This window comes from Protopterus annectens, chromosome 12.part0, assembly GCF_019279795.1.
Source record: "Protopterus annectens isolate FY-2018-M chromosome 12.part0, PAN1.0, whole genome shotgun sequence".
In the NCBI taxonomy this organism is placed as follows: domain Eukaryota; kingdom Metazoa; phylum Chordata; order Ceratodontiformes; family Protopteridae; genus Protopterus; species Protopterus annectens.
In genome coordinates, this window is record NC_056746.1 from 1,152,790,694 (window position 1) to 1,152,816,594 (window position 25,901).

The following is a 25,901-nucleotide window of genomic DNA, read 5'->3' on the forward strand; positions in this document are numbered from 1 at the left end:
CCTTTTGAGCCAGCCGCTACAGCTGATATAAAATTTTTATCTTGGAAAACAGCTTTTGCTCCTAGTAACCTCTGCAAGACGAGTCTCAGAGCTACAGGCACTCATGGCTGTGGAACCTTTTATCATTTTTTATCCAGACAGGGTTTCTCTGAAGACAAACCCAACATTTATGCCTAAGGCAGTGTCCAGTGTGGCCCTTAACCAAACTATTCATCTGCCTACTTTTTATGGGCCACCAAACCCATATTAGAATAAGTGGGTGGTTTAATGCATTCTTTGGACATACACAGATAGCTATGCTTCTACTTAAACAGAACCAAAGCTTTCAGAAAGACTGAGCAGCTACTAGTGGCATATGCTGCAGGATCACAAGGAAAGGCTATTCCTAAGCAGACTATTTCAAAGTGGATAGGCCACTGCATTCGTTTCTGCTATTCACAGCATGGCAAGCCAGTGCCTAAGGGCATTAGGCCACATTCAACCAGAGCAGCAACCACTTCAGCAGCCTTACTCAGGGGAATACCAACCAAAGACATTTTAGAGGCTGCTACCTGGAGTTCAGTGCACACCTTTACAAAGCACTATCATTTACCACTCTACTCTAAATCCAGGGCAGGCTTTGTCACTGCAGTTTTGCAGGGCCTCATCAGCCCCCCTAATGCTATTTAGCTCCAGCCTCCCAACCATAGCTTTGGGATTCAATCCAAGTGTAATGACTGCAACAGTGAAACACGAAGAACATAGTGCAATTGTGTGCACTTATCATAAATGTAGATGTTCAAGTGTATTCACTGTTGCAGTTCAGGTTACCCACCCACCATCCCCCTTATCTTTGCTGGAACTTATCTGCACTTCTGTAATCTATACAACTTATGTGATGTATTTGCTTGTAGATGAAGATATAACCTATATTTTGGTGCATGCATGTTTTATTGGCATATTTTTAGCCTACCCTTTTGGGGGCACCTGACATCTGGGGCAAGAAAAACTGAAGAAAAGGGGGGGGGAAAATGGGGGGGGGGGGAATCCCCCAAATCCCTTTTGGGGCCCCCCTTTTTTGGCCAAATGACATCCCAGGAAAAAAAAGGCAGATTTTTCCACAAGACAGGCTGCCTGTTGATTCGATTTGTTCGGCAGCTACTTGGGCTTCTCCCTGTACCTTCATTTCTCATTATAAGTTGGATTTGGCCTCTAGAGACCGAGCCAACTTTGGTTCCACTGTACTCAAGAGTCTGTTCCGATAGGCCACCCGGGACAAGGTGCTAGGGACCGGTCCCATCCGGCAAGAATGAAGGCGAGACTGACAACTTAACATTTAGAAGTTATGTACCTACCATAACGTTCCATGTTAGTTGTCTTCTTCTCGCCTTCTTTCTTGCATCCCACCCTCCTTCCCCCTAGCCAGAACAGACCTAGAAGAGTTTTCTTCTTTGTTCCTTATGGAATTTTATTGCTGGCCTTAGCTTTCAAACGAGATATGAGGAGTTACCGCCTAGCATTGTGGGATATAGGGGAGCCTCGAGCCGGTGGAACTAGCTCTCAAGCTTTTAGAGTGGCCGAGTCGGAGCCGAGGATCGGCTCCGAACCCATCCAGCAAGAAAGAAGGTGAGAAGAAGACAACTAACATGGAACGTTATGGTAGGTACATAACTTCTAATTTTCGTTCTTCCTCAACTCCTCACCCTCCATCCCCCTGTATTCATCACAAGTGAATTCTAGAGGAATTAAATTCTTGGAGCACCACATGCCCCATGTGTTGAACTGTAATTATGACAGTTCTTTGCTGTCTTCATATCAAGCTGCAAACAAGATCTGAATGATGTTAGGGGTGGTGCATTATGAGTAGGGAAGGAGCTCGAGAGTTTGTTGGTGGCCATGAGCTAAAATAATGGCAGAGTCTGATCCGAAAACATATTTTGGGGAAGAATGAAAATGGACAACACAGATGGAATGTTATGATAAGTACAAAACTTCTTTTTAAACAAAACCTTCCAGATCTTTATCAGTTTTTTTCTCTCCTAGCTTCCACACATCAGCAGGAATATCATCTATTCCTGGGGACTTTCCTGTAGATTGGTTGTACATCACCATTTTTATCTCAACTCTTCCTATCCTGTTAGTAATTGAGTCTTCTCTACCTCCAACCTTGGCATATTTAATTCTTCCATAAACATTCCCATTTGTACTTTTTCTTGAATTCCATATTTCTCTGTTTTATACAGACGTTCATATAATTTTCAAAATATTTCTAATACTTATATAGGCTCCCTTGTTGTCTTCCTTGTTAAATGCTTGATGACAGCCCTTTCTACTTTGTGTTGCCCAAGTCGTACTAAATGTTTTTCTGCTCTAGAGTTATCAAAAAACAGTTGCTTAACAGCAATCTTTCAAAACTCATACATGTTATCAAGGTAGACCCTTATTTTCTGTTTAGTATTCTGCAGTTGCTCCTCCTCTTGTTCTGTAAGATTCCCCCTATTTTGCATTACTTTAACATTTGTCAGTCCCTCTATATAATTTTTACTTTCTTAACCATATCTTCCTTTTTTTATTTCCACCTTATTTTTAAATGCAGTGAATAAATCACAAATGAACCACTATGGACATCCAAAAACTCTCAAATCCTTTACTAAAATGACCCCTCGACAAAAAGGAAATATTCATAGCAAAATCCTTGTAGAAAATGTGTAAAAACACAAAAATGTGCACCATTCAGGATGGATAAGCGCTTTCGGGATTTCCCCTTCCTCAGATCCTGCTGCAGCTGATAAAAATGTTCCATTTAAGGAAGGCTTAACCAGTCAAAAGTTCACACAAACTGGGACCTCCAGTGTAAGCCAGAGGTAAAACATCCTATCAGGACATGATGGTAAAGTTATGCCCTCCCTAGAATCCAATCAGTGGAAGAACAAGTGCAAGTTAAAGAATCACTCCATTAGGTGTGCATTTGCTTTCGAAATAAACACTGCTCTGCTAGAGCAGATACCAGTCATCTTTCTTCAGATGGATTCAAAAAATAATGCAACACTTCAGTTAAAAATAAAACATGATGTAGTAAAGTGACACTGTTTCAAAGAGGTGAATCTTTTCAAATAAAAGGCTGTTATTCACAGTGCATGCACCATAATGGAACAGACTAAACCAATCACAGTGCCTATATGAGCCAATCCCTCCAGTTCATTCCGATAAAATGTTTCTATACAATAAATAGCGAAGGGGGCACATGCTTTTCTTTGACGACTCAAAGGTAGCTGAGAAAGTCAGTGACAGGTTTTTAAATGTTTCAAAACCTGTCACTGATTTTCTCAGCTAGCTTTGAGCCAAACATTTCAAAACCTGTCACTGATTTTCTCAGCTAGCTTTGAGTGCAGGAACCCCCCCCCCCTTTGCTATTTCTTGTATAGAAAAATTTTATTGGAATGTACTGGAGGGATTGATTCGTATATGCTCTGTGATTGTTAGTGACCTGACTCCTCTTCTGCCTGGTGTACAATAAGTAGTCCTCCACAAACACACTGCTGTCTCCCACTTTTAGTACTTTGTCCTTCTGCCACAGTTTTGTCAGAATCAATTCCTTCTGCTGGTAAGATTGCATTTTTACTATTAAAGTCAAAATGCAGATCTCGCAACACAAAATTATAATCAAATCCACTCTGAAGGAAAACTTGCTGTTAGCCATTAATACACCCTTTATTATAATTCCATAATGCACGCAAATTCCATAAGAACAACGTTACTAATTGAAAAAAAAAAAAACAATAAATATTCAGTGGATAACAGAAAAAAGTGTTCAGCGTACATCTGATCAAGAGCTTTCATCCACCGTACTGTGGATTTCATCAGGATCAATTAATCAATTAACTAGGTCTTTTTAAATCTTTTTTGGCGCCAAATTCAGTACACACACAAGGTAACAATTATCATTTATAATATAATGTAATATAATTATATGCAATACGTAATAATTAATATACATTATAGTCAACCCATACTTGTCCAAAAATGTCTCATTGTATCAACTAAATATCATAATAATCTCTATCTCATTGTATGGCAATACATACGTTCTATATGTTAAAATTTTTTCACTGGGAATATTTTTACAGAAACAATAACCTGCCCCGGTCACTTATTTAAAATTGTGTGTTAAAAATATAATATATATATAAATCAATTTAAAAATTCTTTCTTAAAAATATATATACTAAATGTATAATAAATATATATGAAAAATATGCAAAAATTGATATATAAAAATCACACTAAAGATTATGAGCAATTTGTGTATATAGCCAATACATCTAAAAATTCATTTCCAGGGGAAAGAATATCAGTAAAACCTTATATGCCATCTAATTGTCCCTTTATCTTTAGGTGCATCAATTAACTCAAACTATGCTGTGGAATTGTAAATACTATAAGTTAACATAAAATTAATATAGTATAATAAAAAGTATAATAAATTTTCTACTGACAGTTCCAGTTATAACATCTTTTGTAGAATTGGTTTGATGCTTATATATTCATTTAGTCCAGGTAGGGTAGATGCATCTGTCAATATTTGCCATTTTACCTCCTTTTCGGATAATAACACCTTCATATTACCTCCCCTGGTACTTATTTGCACTTTATCTATAATTGCAAATTTAAAACTATGGCAACTGTCAGTAGCTTCTATGTGCCTAAATAGTGCATTTTTACTATCTTTTCTCTTTATAGCATATAGGTGTTCGTATATCCTTCTCTTAAATACTCGTTCTGTCTTACCTATATAAAAATGTTTACAAGTCTGACATATAGCTATATATATATATATATATATATATATATATATATATATATATATATATATATATATATATATATAATATATTTAATGTTACAATTCCCCCTCCATGTTGTCTAAGGTTAACATTCGATCCTCATATATGTACTGACAATAATTACAGCATCCACATTTTTTGTACCTGTACCCTCATTATCTTTTCCTTCAAATCTATTGTTTCTTTCAAATATATGCTTTAAATTTGTCCCCATTTTATACACAAACATGGGGGTATCTCTCACTAATCTTTTTACATTCTCATCTATCATTAGCAATTCCCAGTATCTTCTCAATATCTGTTTTATAAACGTCACCTGTGGACTGTATTCTAGTATACAAGCTCTATTGAACTGCGGTCCACTATCTTCATAATTAATTCTATTGTTCACATATTTACCTAATACTGGATAAATTTTTTTCCCCACTCTCCAATAACATACTTTTTAACTTCCTTCATTAATTTGAGGGGATATCCTCTGTTTTTAAACAGTCCACTAATGAATTCTAATTCTTCCAACATCTCATCATATTCTGAGGTCATTCTAACAGCTCTTACACATTGACCCTTGAATATGCTTTTTTTTTTGTCAAATATATCCTTACTTGGATGGCTGCCTCATTCAAGCAGAGAACAAGGACATTCTACTATAGCATCTGGTGTTTGTAAAGAGATTTCTAACAGGCCTAGGGTACACAGTCAACGAAAAGAAATCAAAACTAGTACCCTCTCAAGAGATAATATTCTTGGGTGCAAGCTTAAATAGAACTGCCCAGATAGCTTATCTCACGCCAGACAAACAAAGGCAACTGACTACATATTTCAAACTGTTGGCAGCAAAGGCCCAGTTATCTGCAAGAAAAATTCTGCAGGCTTTGGGCTTCATGGCATCCTGCATTCTACTAATTCCATGTGCGTGACTGCATATGAGTAAACTTCAGTGGTACCTAAAAAGTGTTTGGGCTCAACATTGCCACAGCCTGGAAACAATAATTACACTCATTCCCTGCCTGCAGCAGGAGTTTCGATGGTGGGGCGAAGGCTTGTCACCAGAGCAAGGGACAGCCATTCACTTTATCCCTAGCCAGGCAGACATTAACAACAGATGCATCAGATTATGCCTGGGGGACCCACATGGCAGGAAGATGTATTCAAGGCGCATGGTCCACAAACCAAATGCATCTGCATATCAATCAAAAAGAGATGCTAGCTGTTCAGAATGCCGTGACATCCTTCAAGGACTTACTTCATCCGGGACAACTACTGATAAAGACAGACAAAACCACGGTCATGTGGTATATAAACAAGCAGAGAGGCACTCATTCTTACCCCCTTTGCAGACTAGCCATGACTTTGTGGGACACAGCATTGACTTACCAAGTACATCTGCAGGCACAATTCCTGCCAGGAAAGGTAAATACTCTGGCAGACGAACTAAGCAGAAACCTCATGGATCCCCACGAGTGGAAACTGGATCCACAAGTCTTCAGCATGATAACAAGGAAATAGGGATGCCCGGATATAGATCTGTTTGCCTCTCCTCACAACTACCAACTAAAAAGATTCTGCACAAGAACTTATCACAGACAAGCATGGAATGTGGACGCCCTATCTTTCAACTGGAAAACCTTAGCAGTATATGCCTTTCCCTCCACTGCCTCTCCTCCCCAAGGTATTCCTAAAGGTCAGGCAAGAGAAGCCAAAGATGATACTGATTGCCCCAGACTGGCCCCGCCAGTACTGGTATCCAATCCTAAGGAACTTGTCTCAATGCCCGGCTTGGACCTTACCTCAAATACCTCATCTACTGTCCCAACAAAACAATCAGATCCTACACAGCCAACTCAAGACCGTAAATCTGGCAGCATGGCGGATAATGTAGTCATACAAAACACACCTCTCACTAAAGCTGTGATGAATGTCATTTTGGAGGCCAGAAGGCCTAGTACCAGAAAATTTTATGCCGTAAAATGAAGAGATTCTGTGCCTGGAACCAGGCACAAGGAATTGACACAGCTGTACCAAATATTCCTCAGATTTTGCAATACTGATGCTGGACAAAGGCCTATCCTTTTCATCAATTAAAATTCATGCCTCTGTCATTTTGGCTCATTACAATACAGAGTCACCAATCTTTTCTCATCCTTTGTTAAGGCAGTACTTCAGAGGAGCCAAAAACTTAAGGCCTCCAAGGAGATCACCAGTGCCTGCATGGGACCTCAATTATGTTTTGGAAAAACTCACCCTGCCTCCTTTTGAGCCAGCCGCTACAGCTGATATAAAATTTTTATCTTGAAAACAGATCTGCTCCTAGTAATAACCTCTGCAAGATGAGTCTCAGAGCTACAGGCACTCATGGCTGTGGAACCTTTTATCATTTTTTATCCAGATAGGGTTTCTCTGAAGACAAACCCGACATTTATGCCTAAGGTAGTGTCCAGTGTGGCCCTTAACCAAACTATTCATCTGCCTACTTTTTATCCAAACCCACAGAATAAGGGGGAGCGAATTCTGCATTTTTTGGACATACACAGACAGCTGTGCTTCTATTTAAACAGAACCAAAGCTTTTAGAAAGACTGAGCAACTACTAGTGGCATATGCTGCAGGATCACAAGGAAAGGCGATCTCCTAAGCAGACTATTTCAAAGTGGATAGGCCACTGAATTTGTTTCTGCTATTCACAACATGGCAAGCCAGTGCCTAAGGGCATTAGGCCACATTCAACCAGAGCAGCAGCCACTTCAGCATCCTTCCTCAGGGGAGTACCAACCAAAGACATTTTAGAGGCTGCTACCTGGAGTTCAGTGCACACCTTTACAAAGCACTATCATTTACCACTCTACTCTTAATCCAGGGCAGGCTTTGCCACTGCAGTTTTGCAGGGCCTCATAGCCGCTCCTAATGCTATTTAGCTCCAGCCTCCCAACCATAGCTTTGGGATTCAACCCAAGTGTAATGACTGCAGCAGTGAAACACGAAGAACATAGTACAGTTGTGTACACTTACCATAAATGTAGATGTTAGAGTGTATTCACTGTTGCAGTCCAGGTTGCCCACCCTCCATCCCCCTTATCTTTGCTGGAACTTATCTGCACTTCTCTAATCTATACAACCTATGTGGTGTATTTGCTTGTAGATAAAGGTATAACATATATTTTGGTGCATGCTTGTTTTATTGGCATATTTTTAGCCTGCCCTTTTGGGGGCACCTGACATCTGGGGCAAGAAAAACTGAAGAAAATGGCATCGGCTGCATCTTTTGTGCCCCTGGCGCACTGACATCAGGAAAGAGGTGACAGCAACCGACGCCGGATCTAGACTTTGGAACTCAGGCCGACTAAGGGTAGCCTGCCAGCAGGATAACCCAAGTGTAAGGACTGCAACAGTGAATACACTCAAACATCTACATTTATGGTAAGTGTACACAACTATACTTTGTATTACCTTATCTGAATATCTGTTTAAAGCTTCTTCCATTTTTTACAGCCTTTTATTGTTTAAGTTGATACACTCCATCAGTGTTTCATTTATTTTAGTCAGTTACGTGTGCAGTTGTCTTGTACTTTTCTCTAGGTTACTGAAAGTCATGTCTAAAGCTTGTGCTACTTTTAGCTGATCAGCTGCAGTATTCTTCCCAGTCGTCGTTTTTTCATCACCTTTTGTAGCTGATTTTCTTTCAGGTCCTATCTATTTTTTTTCTTCTTGACATCCATACAGTGCACTTACTAACCAGTTACTGAAATTTACCCAGAAGTCCAGGTCCCCACTGGCTTTCTCTGCTAAGTTTCTGTTTTCACACTTTGAGAGCTAGAATTAAGCTTTTACTCAGTGTGGCCATTTTGGAAGCCAAGGATGAGAAAATTGATATATCTGCAGGAAAAACACGTATACTTCTGCAACTTAAATTTTCAGAATTTTGAATTGTCAGGCTCACATGTTAGTTTGTTCTGACAAATTGTGAAAGTATGAGGAATATTTTGTTTGCATTTTCCTTTTGTGGGGGAAAAACTGCTTTCACGGACTTAGTTTCTTCTGTCGCACAGGTTACTACTAATTCTCTGGGTGTGTGTATGTGACGGATGCTTTTTCAGGGCTATGGCTACTGGTACTGTTTTAAGGAAGTTTGCATGGCTGCATTCTCAAATCCTCCCAGATGATCATAAAAATGAGAATTTAAATTCTCCCTTGGATAGAGATTGTGTTTTGCTTCTCTGCTGCAGAGATGATCAAAAAGTATGATTACAGGGAATCGCTAGGACTTTTTTTTCCAAATCACCACATCCAATTTTGGGGAAAAAAACAGAATAAAGTGCCTATGAAATTCAGCTAAACTGGTCTTAAGAAGAAGAGGTATGGGGATTCCAAAAGAAGTCTTGAACCTCCCAAAACTAAGGACAGTCCAGCAAGTCTGACTATTCAAGAGACCTTGTTACACCCTCCTTCCCTGGCTTTTTTTTTTCTCACAAAGTCTGAATCTCCATTTTTCTCTTTGGCAACAGATTGTTTCAGGCAAATGGGTTATGATAATCATTCATCATGGTTACTAATGGCAGTTGGAGCAAATTCCTCCTTTCCATGGGGTCATTCCTCATCATCCAGGTCAGACTCTTTTGTTTTCACCTGTTCATCGTATTCTGTCCTAAGGAGAGATGGAACCAGTTCCTCCTTCCCAGGTGGTAAAGTGCCTTCATTCAAGGAGGTTTCTAGTGCCAAAGAAAATGATTGCAGACCAATTATTGATCTTTCTTTTCTAAACTTGATGATAGTGCCCAAATTCAAAATGATGTCACTTCTTCACAAGCTTTTACCTCTTTATCCTCTTTCAAGTTTGCTGGTTACACTAGACTTAAGATGCTTATCCATCCCATCCCTATTCATCCAGACTTGAGATGTTTCTTTAAATTTTGTATGTTGGGATCACATGATCAGTTGCCTGCCTTACCCTTTAGACTATCCACTGCACCAAGAATGTTCACAAAGTATCTAGCTCCAGTTATAGTTCATTGCAGGCTACAGGGTATCCATGTTTTTCCATATTTAAATGACTTGCTTATTTTTTTCAGTGTCTTTTTCAAGGTGTCAGAAATCTCACTGTCTTACGTGAGAAATCTCTTACACAAGCTGTTGTTCCAAGAGAACATTCAGAAGTTTTTGTTGACCCCCTCATGCAGGATTATGTTTCTGGGATTTCAATGAATAAGAAAACAACCACCAATGTATCCAGGTATCTGACTCCCAAGCGAGCACAAATTCCAAATATCGAAAAGAAACAGAAGGACTCTGATATGACCTTGATTCCAGTATATAATCAAGTTTAATCCTAGAACACAATCGCTTTCGCAGGAAGACCTGCTTTATCAGGTGCTGATAAACTTTAGTAATTTAACCTACTTATATACAACTCTAAGCTGATGTTCAACAGTCACATGATATGCCTCATGATCACATGATACACTCACAAAGAGTGCTTCCTATAAACTAATAGGCTTTTAAAAGCAATGATAAGCACACAACAACGTTTTTACTAACATGCACATATATAAAAAATGTATGTATAAAAACTTGTATATATAAAAAATCTATGCATTTTTATTCCAAATATTCACAATTTAAACTGCTGCATTAACATGACATGGCCAAAAAATTTAAACACACACTTTATATAAGCATATATACATCACCTAAATAAAGGTCTGGATTTTAATTTAGGTTTAAGTGGGACATCCCATGTCCAGCATCCCCCCGAGTCTTAATATCCATCTAGCTTCCAATTCCTCAGTCAAATTATGGATGTCCCCTCCTCTTGTATATTCAAAAATCCTGCCTATAGCTAAAAACTTGAAAGTGCGCCCAGAATGTGTACTAATCACATGCTTGGCAAGAGCATTGACTTTATTTCTCTTATTAATATGATAAATGTGTTCATGTATCCTTTCCTTAAAGGTTCTGTCAGTCTTGCTTACATAGAATTTTCGACATTCTGGGCAGTGTGCTTAGGTATACAACATGTTCACTTTCACAAGCGGCATGAACTTTAAACTCCCTAAAGCTCTAGCTGTACAAGGTACATTCTTAGGATAACATATTTGTCTTTTTAGGGACTTCATGTTCCTAAAAAGAAATTTGGGCTCAGGATCAATTAAACCACTTGTGTCCTTATCTGTGGTCAAAATACTCCAGTGCCTTCTCACAATATTCATGTAGGAAGACTGACAGAACCTTTAAGGAAAGGATATGTGAACACTTTTATCATATTAATAAGAGAAATAGTTGGTGCTCTTGCCAAACATGATTAGTACAAATTCTGGGCACACTTTCAAATTTTTAGCCATAGGCAGGATTTTTGAGAATGCAAGCGGAGGCGACATCCATAATTTGACTGAGGAATTGGAAGCTAGATGGATAGAAAGACTCAGGAGGGATGCTGGACATGGGTTGAACGAATATGTGTCCCACTTAAACCTAGATTAAAATCCAGACCTTTATTTAGGTGACTTATATAAGCTCATATAAATTCTGAGTGTTTAAATTTCTTGGCCCTTTTTTTTTTTTAATGGATCAGGGGAAAAAAAATTGCTGATCCCTGTGTTCGGCATTTTGTATTTTTGAAGTTGTTGGGTCTATTATACAGAGTTTGCAATTTCAAGCATTCACTGATATAATATAGACCCGCTAAGGCTACTGCAACAGTGATCAAATTGATGAACATAGTACAGTTGTGCAAGTTAACCATAACACTAGATGTTCGAATGATCACTGCTGCAGTGGCCCCTTCATCCTCTATCTGCTTTTTATGGTGTGTTTTTTATGCAGGGTGCAGACTTTTTTCCCCCCTAGAATTTTCCTTTTAGACGCAGCCACCTGTCTCTGCAGGCAGGAAAACTCTGAAGGGCTTCACACCCAAAATTGTTTTTTAGTTAGCTCAGCTTGAGCTGCTTGACGGTTTGTGTGTGTATAATGTGCCATGAAGCTTTGGAAACTGGCTGGCTATTGTATCCATGGCAGGATATAATCCATAAAGCTAAGGGTACTGCAGCAGTGATCATTCAGTCATGTCTTGTGTGGTAGATTCATCTTGCACAACTATTTTTTGTCTCACCAGAAGACACGTTGATAAATTTCTGACCTGTCCTCCATTGTTATAATCTTCAGACAGTTATGAATAATGATGAGTATACTTTCACAGGTGTAGTTTTCAAGAAAAGATGGTTTATAAAAAAAAAATAGTAATTTACAGACCTTCTTGATAAATCTAAAACTATAGTAAATTATTTTTTTTCTTTGTAATTCTACAGAATGTTTTTTTCTGTTACAGGGCATGGTCCATATTCACATATGTTTGATGGAAGGTTCATGCCTCTGGCACGACCAGAATTGGATTGGAAGGTATGTTTTCTACCAGTCTTATTAGATAATTTTGTCAGTGGTTGTATATCGCTTCTATTTTCTTCTTAAGTCATTTTTGCAGTATTTTTCCTTGGAGAGAACGTTGGAAAATTAACATCGGGTCTACTTTATTGATTGCCTGATTATGTGGCCAGTCTGTCGCTTGCTGTGGTAGTTTTGATTGTGTCTACCACTGCATCATCTTAAGTGTTTCAGTGACAGCAAGGAAATGAATGTCTTTCCCTTGAGGTCAAAGGGATCATTTGGAGTGATCAACATGAGACAGATACCCATTTGGTTGACAAAAATGTTTTTTTCAGTTTGATCATTTAGATAAAAAGGGTCTAAAGGATCTAATACATCAATTCGTCCACCAGCCAGGCTACAAAGGCAATGAAAAATGTAGTGTGCTGTGGACTGATAATAGTAGCTGGTCCCAATCAACCAGCCAGTTTTTTTGAGGAAACTGGAGAACCTGAAAAAACCCACACAGACATGGGGAGGACATGCAGGTTCTACACCGCTAGTGACTGGAGGACATACTTTGACCCGGAAATGTGAGGTAAAGATCCTAACCACTAAGAGACTAAGCCATGGTAATTGTGCTGATTTCTCCTCTTGGTTAACAAAACTAATCCATGTATTATTTTGTGGAAGGGGTATTGTGGCTTGTGATTTACAGCTGAAGCTCTTTTGCTTTCACAGCCATGAGATGACTGATGATGAGTAAAAGCTAAAAGGGGAGCCCCTACTTGACTGCACTGGAGAAACTATGCTTGTGGAAAGTATGATTGCAGTGTGTTGGTGGTTGGCCATGCAGGTGTATCAAAAGCGCTATGTGAGTTGGTATCTGTCAGCAGCCACACTTGCCTGTTTCTCCAAGATGGCACTTTAACAACTTCAGTAAATCACAGTTGAAACAATATAGGTACATGTACAGTAACAGAAAAGAAAACAAACCCTAGCGAAACTACTTGTTTTCATGCAGTATACATTATAATCTGATGTCTTTTCTATCTGTTCCTCAATGTATACTTCTCTGATCCAATTTGGATCTGAATTTGGCTGCTTTCAAACTTCTGGATCTGGTACTCAGGCTCCTCCCCTTACCCATAGCCACTGCTGTGTCATGCAGAATACCTCAAATCTCATTTGCCACCACAAACATAGGATGGATCTGTCTGTGCTCAGGAGATGTGAATTTTTTCTCTCTCCAAAATCTCTATATTTGGTTATTTAAAACTGTTTTTGTCTATTTCTGCACCTTCCCTTTTCTCTTTTCATTAGCCCCGAGTGTTGTGTTCTTCTCTACTCGTATAAATAGGTTCATAGGTTGATACTAGGCTATCGGCCCTAGGGCCTATACAAGCCTAGCCATAACAATTCCTTGGCTATTTATTCCCAGAATATTTACTTCCCTGGTCCCTTGTCTAGCAGGGTGACTGACGTGATCCCTGGGGTGAATTTCCTATCTCCCATCCAGTTGTCAAGGTTACTTTTGAAGAGGGCCAAAGAGGTGCTCAGCTTGACATGTATGGACAGTTTATTCCAGAGTATGTGGAGTCTCTGGGTCAGTAACCTATTCCTCCAGCATGTTTTGTTCATTGTAATGACAAGGTTTAGATCCCTGGAGCGTGTGGCTCTGAGGTATTGGGATATCTTTAAGTGTAGCATGTCCAGCAGCACTGGGTTTGACATGGACTTGTATGTTAAGCAGAGATCGCCTCTGAGTAGGCGATATGCGACAGAGTATAGCTGAAGTTTTTTTAGACGGTCGGCATAGGGCATCTGCTTTAGGCCTGTGATTCTTTGTGAGGTATTTTTGTGGCCTTTCCAGTTGTTGCAGATGTCTTGTGAGGTGCATACCAAATGGGGCAGTGTACTCTATAATGGGTCTAATGAGGGATGAGTACCGTGGGACAGTGACCCTTTTTTCTGGATGAAAAGCCCTTAGTGATGAGGTGTGCCACAAAGAAGGATTTCCTGATTGTTGTGACTATGTGGATATCGAAGGTGAGACCACTGTCCACCTGTGTCCATAAGTCCCTTATCACACTTTCCGTGTTTAGTATAGTGCCACTTATATGGTAATTCATGGGTACAGGGTTTTCCCAAAGGGGATAACTATACATTTCTTGGCATTGAGCTGGAGCCCATGACTCTGGCACCAAGCATCTGTTTCTGTAAGGCCCTTTTGTAGACTATCCACATCATTTGGGGATTCAATAATGGGTCCCAGTCTGCTGGCCTGTACTTCAGAGAAGTAGATGCCAAACAAGAGATCGCAGGACTGACTCCTGAGATACTCCGCTTGTCACTTGTCTGGAGCTGGATTTTGAGTCGGCTACTTTTACAGTATGGGTTCTGTCAGTAAGCCAGTTGGCAACCCATCGAGTGATGTAGGGATTAATGCCCAGCTTAGTAAGTTTATCTATGATTCCAGAGTGGGGGATGGCGTTGAAGGCCTTGGCGAGGTCCAGATAGGCTGTGTGGACCGCCTTATCCTTGTCCACGGCTCTGGAGACTGATTCGAAGAAGTCAGTCAGGTTGAGGAGACAAGATCGGCCCTTTACAAAACCAAACTGGGTGGGGTCCAGTGTTTGAAGATTGCCAATGTCTTTGTTTATAAGTTCCATGGCTTTGCAAGTCAGGCTCGTCAGACTGATGGGATGATGGTTCCCGGGATCCAAGGTGGATCCCCCCTTGTGGAGTGGGATAAGTGTATCTGTGCGCCACTCAGTGGGCACAAAGCCTGAGGTGAGGCTATGATTAAACATGACACTTAGGTGAGGTGCAGTTCATTTTGTAGTTCATGTAGTACACAGCCTGGGATGGCATCTGGTCCCATGGATGCTGTATTCTTAGCTTTGGAGAGTACTTTTTTTTTTTTACCTGTGTGGCTGTGAGTACCGGAATTTGGCAGTGTCTTGGTATTGAGATGGGCCGTTTAGGGGGTGAGAGGGGGGTGAAGTTGGCACTGAATCTATCTGCCAGGATATTAGAAATATCCTTGCGATCAGTATATTTAATGCCATTCTGTTGTAGCTCCGAGCAGATCTGAGCATTGCCATTTAGATTCTTGACATAACTATAGAATGCCTTGTGGTTGTCCTTGGAATCTTTGGCAGTTTTATTTTCGTAACTAGCTTTGGAGGATTTTATGAGGGATCTCAGCTTCTTACTTAGGCTGGTAAAGGATTTTTTTGCATCCTGGGATTTTCCTCTTTTCTGCAGCAGTTTCTTATTTCTGTTGTATAGTTTGTTTATGGCAGGGGACCAACCAGATTGAGTTCCTTTTTTTGGAGGAGACTGTCTTGGTTCTGTTTGGAATGGCATGATTCATGCGCGAGTGGATGTGCTTGTACAGTGCCTTAGTGTAGATTCAGCGGCCAAACTTTCAGTTCCCGTCTGCATCGGTGTCATGAAGTTTGTCACTTCTGACTTGAGTAGCATGAAGTTGGCTTTGGAGAAGTTTTGTTATGGAGGTTTCCCTACTGGGGGGTGGGGATGTAGACGTCAAGGGTGATTAGCTTATGGTCAGACCTGACCAACGGGGGGGGTGACCACTGGTGTAGAGCATTGATCTCACATGTTAGTAATGACCAGGTCTAGGATATTTGAGCCCCTGGTGGGACTATGGATTAGTTGGTCCAGGGTGTTGGAATTTATGAATTCCAAGAACTGTTGGGCAAAGGTTTTGGTACCTGAGTAGTTTTTCCAGTTAATGGCAGAGTAGTTGAAATCACCCAGTATTAGGGGTTTGGTTGTATCTTAATATTATCTAGCATGTTTAGATAGGTGTAATGAGAACCTTGGGGCATGGTGGGGGAACTGTAGCAAGCTACTATTTGGATTACAGTTTTTCCTAGTGTTAGTTGCACCTGTAGAGTTTCTGATGCATTGTGTTGGGCAACTAACCCGAAGGTGTGAATATCCTTAGATGAATATGGACACTCCTCCGCCTTTAGTGCTTCAGTGGCCGAAAAGTGTGGTAAGAGTTGTAGCTTGGTATTGCAGGGGTGCTCTCTGGAGCCTTGAACCAGGTCTCAGTTACTGCACAGATATCGATGTTCTCCATTTTTAGGAGTGCCTCGAGGGAGAGTGCATTTTGAGGTTTAGACTTCTAGCATTGAGTAGCATTACCTACAGATTTTGCATGCTTATATCTGTTACAGTCGTGGTTTTGTCCTTTGAGTCTTGCCTAAAAAAAGCCACTATAGGGGGGCATGAGCCTTAGCCAGTAGCCTGAATCCCAGGGTCGACAGGTGAAGACCATCGATGGCAAAGCATCGTGGTTTGTCGATCATGTCGTCCCAGGCAGACAGATACTGGATCCCCTTTGAATAACACCAGAAACTTAGCCAGTTGTTGAAGTCAATCATTTTGTCCTTATAATGTGATATCATTCTGGGCTAAGGCAGGATACTGCTCAGGGCTAGGGTCATACCTGCCTGGGCCACATGACCTGAGAGCTCTTCCATGTCTCTTTTCATGTAGTCTAGGTAGGTACGTCTCAAGTCATTCACTCCAACATGGACAAAGTCATGTTGTGGAGTGACTTGAGTGTATGCGTTATGTGGTGGATCCTGGCACCTGACCGTAATTTTCTCCTTGTTCAGTCTGGTGAGTGGGACGTCAGTGTGCCTGACGAGTCATTTATGATTAAAGTGTTGGGTACATTGTCTTGCTTTAGGGGCTGATGTTTGGTGGCACACTGGTGTTTTGAGCTGTGTGTCACTTTGGTTGTGATTGGTGTTTGTTTGCGTTTCAGCTTCGGAGGTCCTTGTTGCTAGGGTCTCCACATAAGTGAGTTTAGTGTTACTAATTGTGGATGTTGGTGGTGTGAGTTTTGAAGGGCTTTGTGTTGCTTGAGGTATAGTGCAGATGTTAACCTTCTCCTCTTGACTGTCTAGCACAATCTTGGCTGGAGAGAGCTTTGCTTCCAGTTTGGCTATGTAAGTGCAGGTTGTAGTGTTGTGTGGTAGGAGTAGAGGGTTGTCTGTGTACATGAGGCAGTTGCTGCATTGCCCCAGTATGCCCAGATTCACCAGGTGGACAGGAGAAATCACCGGAAGCTGACCTTTGGATATGCCTGGTTCGGTGTTTCTTTTGTAAAGTACAAGAGCTTTTTTCCCTTACCTTGGCAAAGTACTTTGCAATTATAGGCTGTTTAGTGCCTATGAATAATTTCTCCTTATTAACTAGGAGAATTGAGTGCTTGTATCAGTTTAAGGCTTCCTAGTGGTTTCCAGCAGCTTTTACAGCAAGTGCTAGTCACAGGTATTCAGATTTTAGTGCTACTACTGAGAAACCAGCTATATTTAAAGGAAAAAACCTTCATATTTGGCTATTTTTTATTATTATTGCTGATTATCCCTTTTTATTATGTCCAAAAAACCTTCTGTTTTTAAAATGTGTAGCTTGTTCTCGCACCCTATCCAACTCTGACACTGATGATGAATGCCTGGGACTTTCACTCCTGAACAGAGTCTTGCTCCATCCCTCAAGCCTTTGGCCAGTGAGCTACCATAGTGAGAAGGAACACATTTATTTTAAAAGGACTTCTCCCAGTCCTTGCAGGAAAAAGTAGTTACAATTCCTAGAAATCTTCTGTTTCTTTCTTCCACTCCCAAAAAAACCTGCTGAAAAGCTCAAGGAAAAGGGCAAAGAGAGGGAAAAAGAAAAAAGGCAAAAATAAGGAGAATCCGAATCTTCAAGGACGAGGTCTCTGGGTCACTCCTCGTCTTTTGATCCGTTGCCTAAAATTCCAAAAACCTTGAAGCCAGCACTATTTTCAGATCTGATGGTTATCAGAACCAGTACTCCAAAATTTTCTCCTGAGCTAGTGTCACCTAGGCTCCATTCCCAGGTACTGCAAGAAAAGAAATGTCATCATTCTAGACTTATCTCCATGGCTTCATCTTTCTTGTTAGTCAGGTCATCCAGGCTTTCAAGAGAATGCTTTCTATTCTAGCGAAAAGACTTTTCCTCTGAGCTTGGACCCGTCCCTTCCCCAAAGGATTTACCAGTATTTGGGTCATACTCTTTGTAACATTGGGACAGCCAGTGGCAAATAATCTTGCATCAGTTCCTGTGGAACAGATCACATCAGCTTCTGAGTCTTCACTGGATCATTCCACTGATGAGGTACACAGAAAGTATACATATAAAAGGAAGGCACCTGGATTCTCCTCAAGATTCTGTCACTATGGATACTGACTATGAAGGAGAGGTTCCCCCAGATCCACCTTTGAGGGTGTGTCACTCGGAGAGGTTCTTGAACTACTTAAACAGAAAGGGGGATGGTCTTCCTAGCCACTTTCTCCAGAAGAGTCAGTATTCAGCATAGCTTTTGGCTGTGGCTCATGTAAAATTTGGGTAGTCCTGCCTGCAGACAAAATGACTGACCTTATCTCCACACTGGCTTGGAAGGAACTGGTCACAGGGGCACCTATTCTGAAGAAATCAGACAAATCTATTGTCGACCCAAAAGACTGTCCCCTTTGGAGCACAGGCCTGGCCATATATTCTGTGATGGTGGTGGTGACCACCAAGAAGGAACTGGCAGAAGAGAGTTCCAGTGTCCATCCACCAGAGACTTCTGGATTGGACAAATTTGAGGAGAGAGTTTACGCCTCCTCCACTTTCTTGCTGAGAGCTTTAAATTATCTGGTGCATGTTATGTGGTTTGAGTGACTTGACCAACGAAATTTGGAAATGTCTGTCCCAGGGATCATATTTGCACATCAAAGGAAATGTATTGATAATGTGGTGGTTACCCTTCAATTTTTGTTCAGTACCTCTGTATGCTTTATCTCCATTGCTAAGGATTGTCCATCTAGAGTAGCTGGTACAGGCATATCCATTAAGAGAGACAACCGGATAAAGCTGTGTGATTGTGGAAAACGTCAAGATGTCCTTCATGAATGCTCCCTTCGATAGATCAGCACTTGGTCCCAAGTTAAACAATACTATGTCCAGGAGTGAAAAAGAGCACAAATTTATTTCTGCCATAGGGATCAAATTTTCCATCCTCCAAAGGATATTTCCCAGGAATCAAAAGTGAGTATGAACATTTTGATTCATAAGTCACAGGGATTGTTACTCTGCCACAGGGGTTGGGGGAGGAGATGCTGAGGGGAGAGCTTTTTTTTTATATTTTTATATTTTTAATGATGGATGGTGCTGTAGGTAGGGGCTGAGGTGGTCCACAGAATCTAGGCTTCAGAGGTCCATTCTCTGAGAAGCTTTTAAGTTCTACTGAACACTTGCCCAACTGTTGCACTCTGGAAGCAGTTGGGGACACCTGTCCCTCCACCCAACAAGCTTGGACGTCCATCACTCAGCACAAATGGGTGCACTGATGCACATCAGTTTACTATTTCAGACCATGAGCCAGTAATTACTAAAATAAAATGCAGGATAATGAAGTAAAGATGAGACACTGGCGCTTCCTCAAGTATCTGTTAGAGGAATTTAAGGAAGGGTAGTTGAAATTATCTGGGAGTTATTAGGGACAGTAGAAAGTACTCCAGAAGTTAATAGCTAGTGAGTGGGATAAAATGAAAGTGGAGTTTAAAAAATAGGGTAGAAATGAAATCTGTTTAAGAAGCAAAAAGAATTTAGAGTGGCTAACCATACCTCTCAACCTCTTAGAGCAAGAAATCTGGACAAAGCGAAAAGTAAAAGGTGGGACAAAGCCCCCAAAATAGGGACAGTTTTTAAATATTACTCTTACAAACTTAGAAAGTTGATAGAATAACAGGTGTTGCATTAGCATGAATTTTCTGAAGGATATGAAATCCAAAACTCAAATGTCTGTCATTATTTTCTAACTTCAGTCTTTAATGATTTGCCGCTAATTTGGCAGAAAACCACAATTTTATGAAAACGGACCAAAAATATGAGGCAAAAATCTGGACATTCTGCGAAAATCTGTACAGTTGAGAGGTATGGCACTGCTAACAAAATTTAAAATATTAAAAATAAGGGGTATCTCACAGAACAAGAGGCACAATTGCAAAATGCTAAAGAGAAAATAAGGGAGTACCCAGATAATATGCTTGAGTTTAGAAAGATTCCTGTTAAGCAACTGTTTTTTGATAATACCTCCAGAGCACAACACCTTTTGGCACAATGACTTAAGCAACAGAAAGTAAAAAGGGTTGTTGCCAAACTTAGGAAGCCTATGACAAGAAAAATAACCAGAGATCCTGTAGCGGTATTAAACATATTTAAGAATTTTTTTGAAAATTTATACAAAGTAGAGAAGTGAGGAACTGAAGAAAAAGCACAAATGGAAATATTTGTGGAAGACTTAAATATGCCAAGGTTAGAGGTAGATGAGGCTGAATGACTAATAGTTAAGATGGGAGGAGATAAAGAAAGTCTCCTTGAATAGATGGTATTTTGATGGAAGTTTGGAAGCTTGGAGGGAAGAAAGTGATAAAGATCTGAAAGGTTTGGTTTAACAGTTTTTTAAAGGGGGGAGGGGGGTATCAGCATCCTGGAAAAACTGTGGTGGCTGTAATACCTAGAGATGGTAAAAGTCTATGTGATCCAGCTTCATATACGTCCATTTCAGTTTTAAACCATGATTATGAAGTGTTTGTCTATAATAGTCAAAAAAGAATGGCAAGGGTAATGCCAAAATTGATAGACATGGACCAGTGTGGTTGTGTGGATTGGAGGCAAACATTTCACAACATTAACAGAACAGTGATGATCCCGAGGGAAGCAGAATGTCAGGAAATACCGCTGTTATTGGTGGGTCTTGATGCAGAGAAAGCATTCAATGTAGTAAGCTGCAATTTCCTGAATAGGGCAGTGGAAGCCTTTGCATTTCCTGATGACAATAAAAAGGTTAATTATAAGGATATATAAGGGATCCGAGGCAAAAATCAAAGTGGGATGATTCCTCTGTGATAAGTTGTCTGAACAGCGAAACCAGGCAGGGGGTTTCCTCTTTGTCTTTTGTTATTTGCATTAGATTTAGAGCCATTGGCAAAGAAAATAAAGGACTCAGAAATTCAAGGTTGGAATTGGCATAGTGTTCAAGAAAAGTTTGTTTTATTTACAGATGTCCTTTTCTAGGTCCATCAGGTCCAAAGGAATATCTCAGTGTTGTGGAACATTCTGAGACCGTTCAGTTTTGTTTTTTGGGATATAAAATTAATGAAGTTAAAACAAAGGCTGTAGCTATAAACTGTGTTACCCACACATGAATTAGTTCAGCAATGCTCATATGTATGGGGGCATGATAAATTGAAATATTTGAATGTGGATTAAAAAGGATGCTGTTCTGGCAGCTAAGGATGTATGGGAGAGACTAGACAAAAGGTAATACAAAAGCTGAGAAATTCGAAGTTCTTGCCTATGGATATAAATATCAAGATACAAGCAGTAAAAATGTTTTTAGTCCCTTTAGTTTTATACACAGGTCAGGCATATTTCCATCAACCAGAGGAGAAGTTGAGTAGTAAAAAGTTGAAGGATTTAATTTAGGAGAGGATAAACAGGAGTCCCCGTGGATTATAATGTTTGCAGATGACATTGTGATCTGTAGTGAGAGTAGGGAACAGGTGGAGGAGACCCTGGAGAGGTGGAGATATGTTCTAGAGAGAAGAGGAATGAAGGTCAGCAGGACTAAGACAGAATATGTGTATGTGAATGAGAGGGAGGATAGAGGAATGGTGAGGATGCAGGGAGTAGAGGTGGCGAAGGTGGATGAGTTTAAATACTTGAGATCAACAGTTCAGAGTAATGGTGAGTGTGGAACAGAGGTGAAGAAGAGAGTACAGGCAGGATGGAGTGGGTGGAGAAGAGTGTCAGGAGTGATTTATGACAGACAAGTACCAGTAAGAGTGAAAGGGAAGGTCTAAAAGAGGGTAGTGAGACCAGCTATGTTATATGGGTTGGAGACAGTGACATTGACAAAAAGGCAGGAGTCAGAGCTTAACGTGGCAGAGTTAAAGATGTTAAGATTTGCACTGGGTGTGACGAGGATGGACAGGATTAGGAATAAGTATATTAGAGGGTCAGCCCAGGTTGGAAGGTTTGGAGACAAAGCCAGAGAGGCAAGATTACGTTGGTTTGGACATGTGCTGAGGAGGGATGCAGAGTATATTGGGAAAAAGATGCTAATGATGAAGCTGCCCGCTAACAGGAAAAGAGGAAGGCCTAAGATAAGGTTTATGGATGTGGTGAGAGAGGACATGCAGGTGGTTGGTGTGACAGAGCAAGATGGAGAGGACAGGAAAAAGTGGAAACAGTTGATCCACTGTGGCGACCCCTAATGAGAGCAGCCGAAAGAAGAAGAATTTGGGAGAGGATGAAGGCAGTAGTTAAGTTTGGTAATTTGATCCTTCCAATAGAACAAGGAGGTTTAGTATTACCTAATTTGAAGGGATATTTAAAAAAAAATGTTTAGGTAATTAGCATTTGTGACAGTGGCAAACGAACATTTATATAAAATTAATCAAACCGTGTTAATTTCATATTAACTAATATTACACAAAACATGTATGTATAATCAAAGTAACATTACATAAGTTGCTCAGTTCCTGCTTTCTCTAGAACCTCATTGCTCCTCCAAAACATTTTTTCTGCATGTATTATTCCCACAATTTGCATTTTTTTCTCTGTAATTCTATGTATGTAATTTACTGCTATGGTTTTCTAAAGATCACACTTCCTGTTTGTATCCTTCACAGCCATATTTTGCACTTTGATTATAGGAGTGTACAGAGGAGTAAGTGAGCTTGATCCTCTTTCAAACATTCTTCCTTGATACAGGAGAAGGAAGGAATTTCCCCATCCCAACTCACTGATATCAAATTTCGAATGAAAGAAACGGATGTATATATTGCAGATGTCCTACTCTAAAGCAGTACAGTGCTGATGACCACAACTCTTGTAGAGCCCCCTGTTAAGGATGTTTCATTTGAAAATGCATTAAATCTAATGAGGGAGCAAGAGGAGTAAGAAATTTGTGCTTGTAGAAAAGAAGTACTAAGAATTGGTGAGTCTTGAGGGAGCCAAGTCTTTCATGTTCACCCCTGCTCTTAAGGCCTTTGTGGATGCATTCAGTTCATTGTCATTAAACCTCTGTTCTCAGATGCTTATTTCTAACAAGACAGATAAATTAAATTCATCCTGTAGCTCTATCAATAGAAAACCTTTGTTAAAGACCTGGTGTGTGCTAGCACTGAAATTAAATTTGTATTCCAGTGACAAGGTGAGCAGAGTCCCTGGACAGGTTCAGAAAGAAAGTGCACTCCTCAGCCACTTTAAAATTTCAGGCCAAGTGCATATTATAAAGTATCATGGTGACAGAAGACTTATTGGATTCCCTGGATGAGAACATTTTGAAAGCTTACTCTATATCTGGGTAAGCTTGCCCCTTAGAAGTAAGCAAGCATGCAGTCAGTGCGTTGGTGATGCAGACACCTGTAGCACGGCATTAGCCTACTTAATGGTGCTGGGGAGATGGGCATAGATTAAGCCTTAGTTGTTGCCTTAGAATGTCAAGATCCGCTGCTGAATACACACCCCTGGGTAAAATGTCCTTTTGGCCTACTTTCACCTTCAATTTTACTAGATCAATTCCCGAACACTTTCTCTTTCCATGTATATAAAGCATGTATAAAAAGTTTAAAGTGCGGTGTATTAATATAAACAGCAAAGCTGTGCATTTAAACATATGTAGCATTATTTCCAGCAGATGTACTCCTAGTAAATCTTATCATGTAACAAATTCTAACAATAGCCATAAAAAGAAATGATGCGTAATTGCATATTACTTAAAACAGCTTCATATTCAGTGATAAAGTGTAAAAATTAAGCTGCAAAACAAAAGTTATAAACTGAATCCAGTACAAATTACAAGGCCAGAAGAGAAAAGTAAACAGTGCCTGCACCTAAAGACATGCTTCTGGAGCATTTCTCCCCGGGCCTCCGCTGAAAACAGGATCTGTGGAACCTAGTCGGACTTTCCCGGCCAACAAATGTTAAATAAGTAAATAATAAATTATGGGTGAATGAGAGCTGCCAAGTCAAGCAAGGCAGAATCCAAGCAGTACTGAAAACTAATGCAAATGTTTGAGAATTGTATTTGTCTGTGGACTTGGAGCAAATATTTTGTTAAATGGTGCATCTCCCAGTGTTCCTGCCAACTACTGGTGTTACACAGTTCCAAAATGGGCTGCTGCTTACAGTAATTGAACCTTTAGAGATGAAGAAAACTGTCTAGGCATAAAACCCCCAAAGCATCCAGCCAGTAGAAAGCTACTCAGAGTTAAACTCCCTTTAATCTTTGACAGTAACTTATTTTCACAACACTGAACTGATATTGGATAAAAACCAAACCACTGACCCACTTAGTGAATGCTGAGCTCTGCAAGCAAACAAATTCAGTCAAAGCACAAGTAGTTCCAAATATCAAGGCAGGAGCAGCAACACAAAATGACTACTTTAAACTAGCTGAACTGTGTAATCTTATGTCTAAGTGTCAGCCTGATAAAACATTAAGTGACAGCAATACCTTGGTGTATGTCATCCAAAGTCTGGGAACAATGCAAGTAAGACCTTTTTCTGATAATAAGCAAATAACAGCATTTGGATTCCAAAAAAAAATCAAGGAAATAAAGCTGAATTTGTTCTAGGTATGGGTTGGCCACGGCGGTTCAGCGGTTAGCATTACCGCCTCACAGCAAGAGGTTCTCTCATTCGATCCTCAGCTGGGGTGCCTTCTGTGCGGAATTTGCATGTCCTCTCTGTGATCTTGTGGGTTTCCTCCAGGTGCTCCGGTTTCCTCCCACATCCCAAAGACACGCTGTAGGTGGATTGGACACTCTAAATTGGCCCTAAGTGTGAGTATGTGCGTGTGTGTGCCTTCTGTGGAAGGTTGGGTGCCGGGCTGGCAACTCGACACCGTAAAACTCCACTGCCAATCTTGAGTGGACAGATGATCCTCTGTGGTGACCCTTAACTGGGAAAAACTGAAAGAAGAAGAAGAATTTGTTCTAGGTATCAGTACTGCCACCATCTTTGAAGAATAGTAAATACCTTCAAAGGTAGTTTTCAGACACTTAGAAGCTCAAGGGGAAAGTCCATTTAATTGGTTAAGTAGATGTTTATCCTCCTCCCGACATTTCTTCACTAAAATGTGAAGTAACCAAACAAATTGTGACCATTCTACAAGAAACAAATAAGGGTAGATCATTGCAGTCAACAAAACATTTTTTGAAAAGAAGCATGCTTGGCATTGTAGGAGACATTGTGAGGATGGGAGGAGAGTTCTTGTCCCTCCCAAGAAACCCTCAGGCAATAGTGACTGCTTCTTCTTTCTGTCCCTCTTCTTAGTTGGTGGTTAGGTTAGCCCTTTAGAAGAATGCCTGGTTTTAGCTTACCTCTGACACGTAATAAGTGCCATAGTGTTCAAGGAGTACAAATGGGAATTTTTTTATTAGTGGCCCCCTTTTTGGGGATGCATCCAGTTTTTCTAGGTCAAATAGACTAGCATTAGAAATAACAAAACATCTATTAGATGTGAAGCTGTGGAGTAGGTCATGGTTGGCCATGAGGGGAAGGAGTTGTACTACCATCTTTTTAGTACCACAAAAGGTTGTCCTGCAGGGACTGATACAAACTGAACGGATCTATGAATGTGAAAAAATAAAAGTGATGATGC

At 40.3% G+C, this 25,901-nt stretch overlaps 1 protein-coding gene across 1 annotated transcript in view; it reads left to right on the forward strand.

Annotated features, from left to right (window-relative positions):
* Positions 1-25,901, forward strand: part of SAMHD1 (SAM and HD domain containing deoxynucleoside triphosphate triphosphohydrolase 1) — a gene marked incomplete in the record, with an annotated part of 1,343,678 nt that overhangs the window by 486,229 nt on the left and 831,548 nt on the right. Inside the window, 1 exon segment of the mRNA XM_044090179.1 lies at positions 12,141-12,211. Within this exon segment, the coding sequence (XP_043946114.1) occupies positions 12,141-12,211 (71 nt within the window).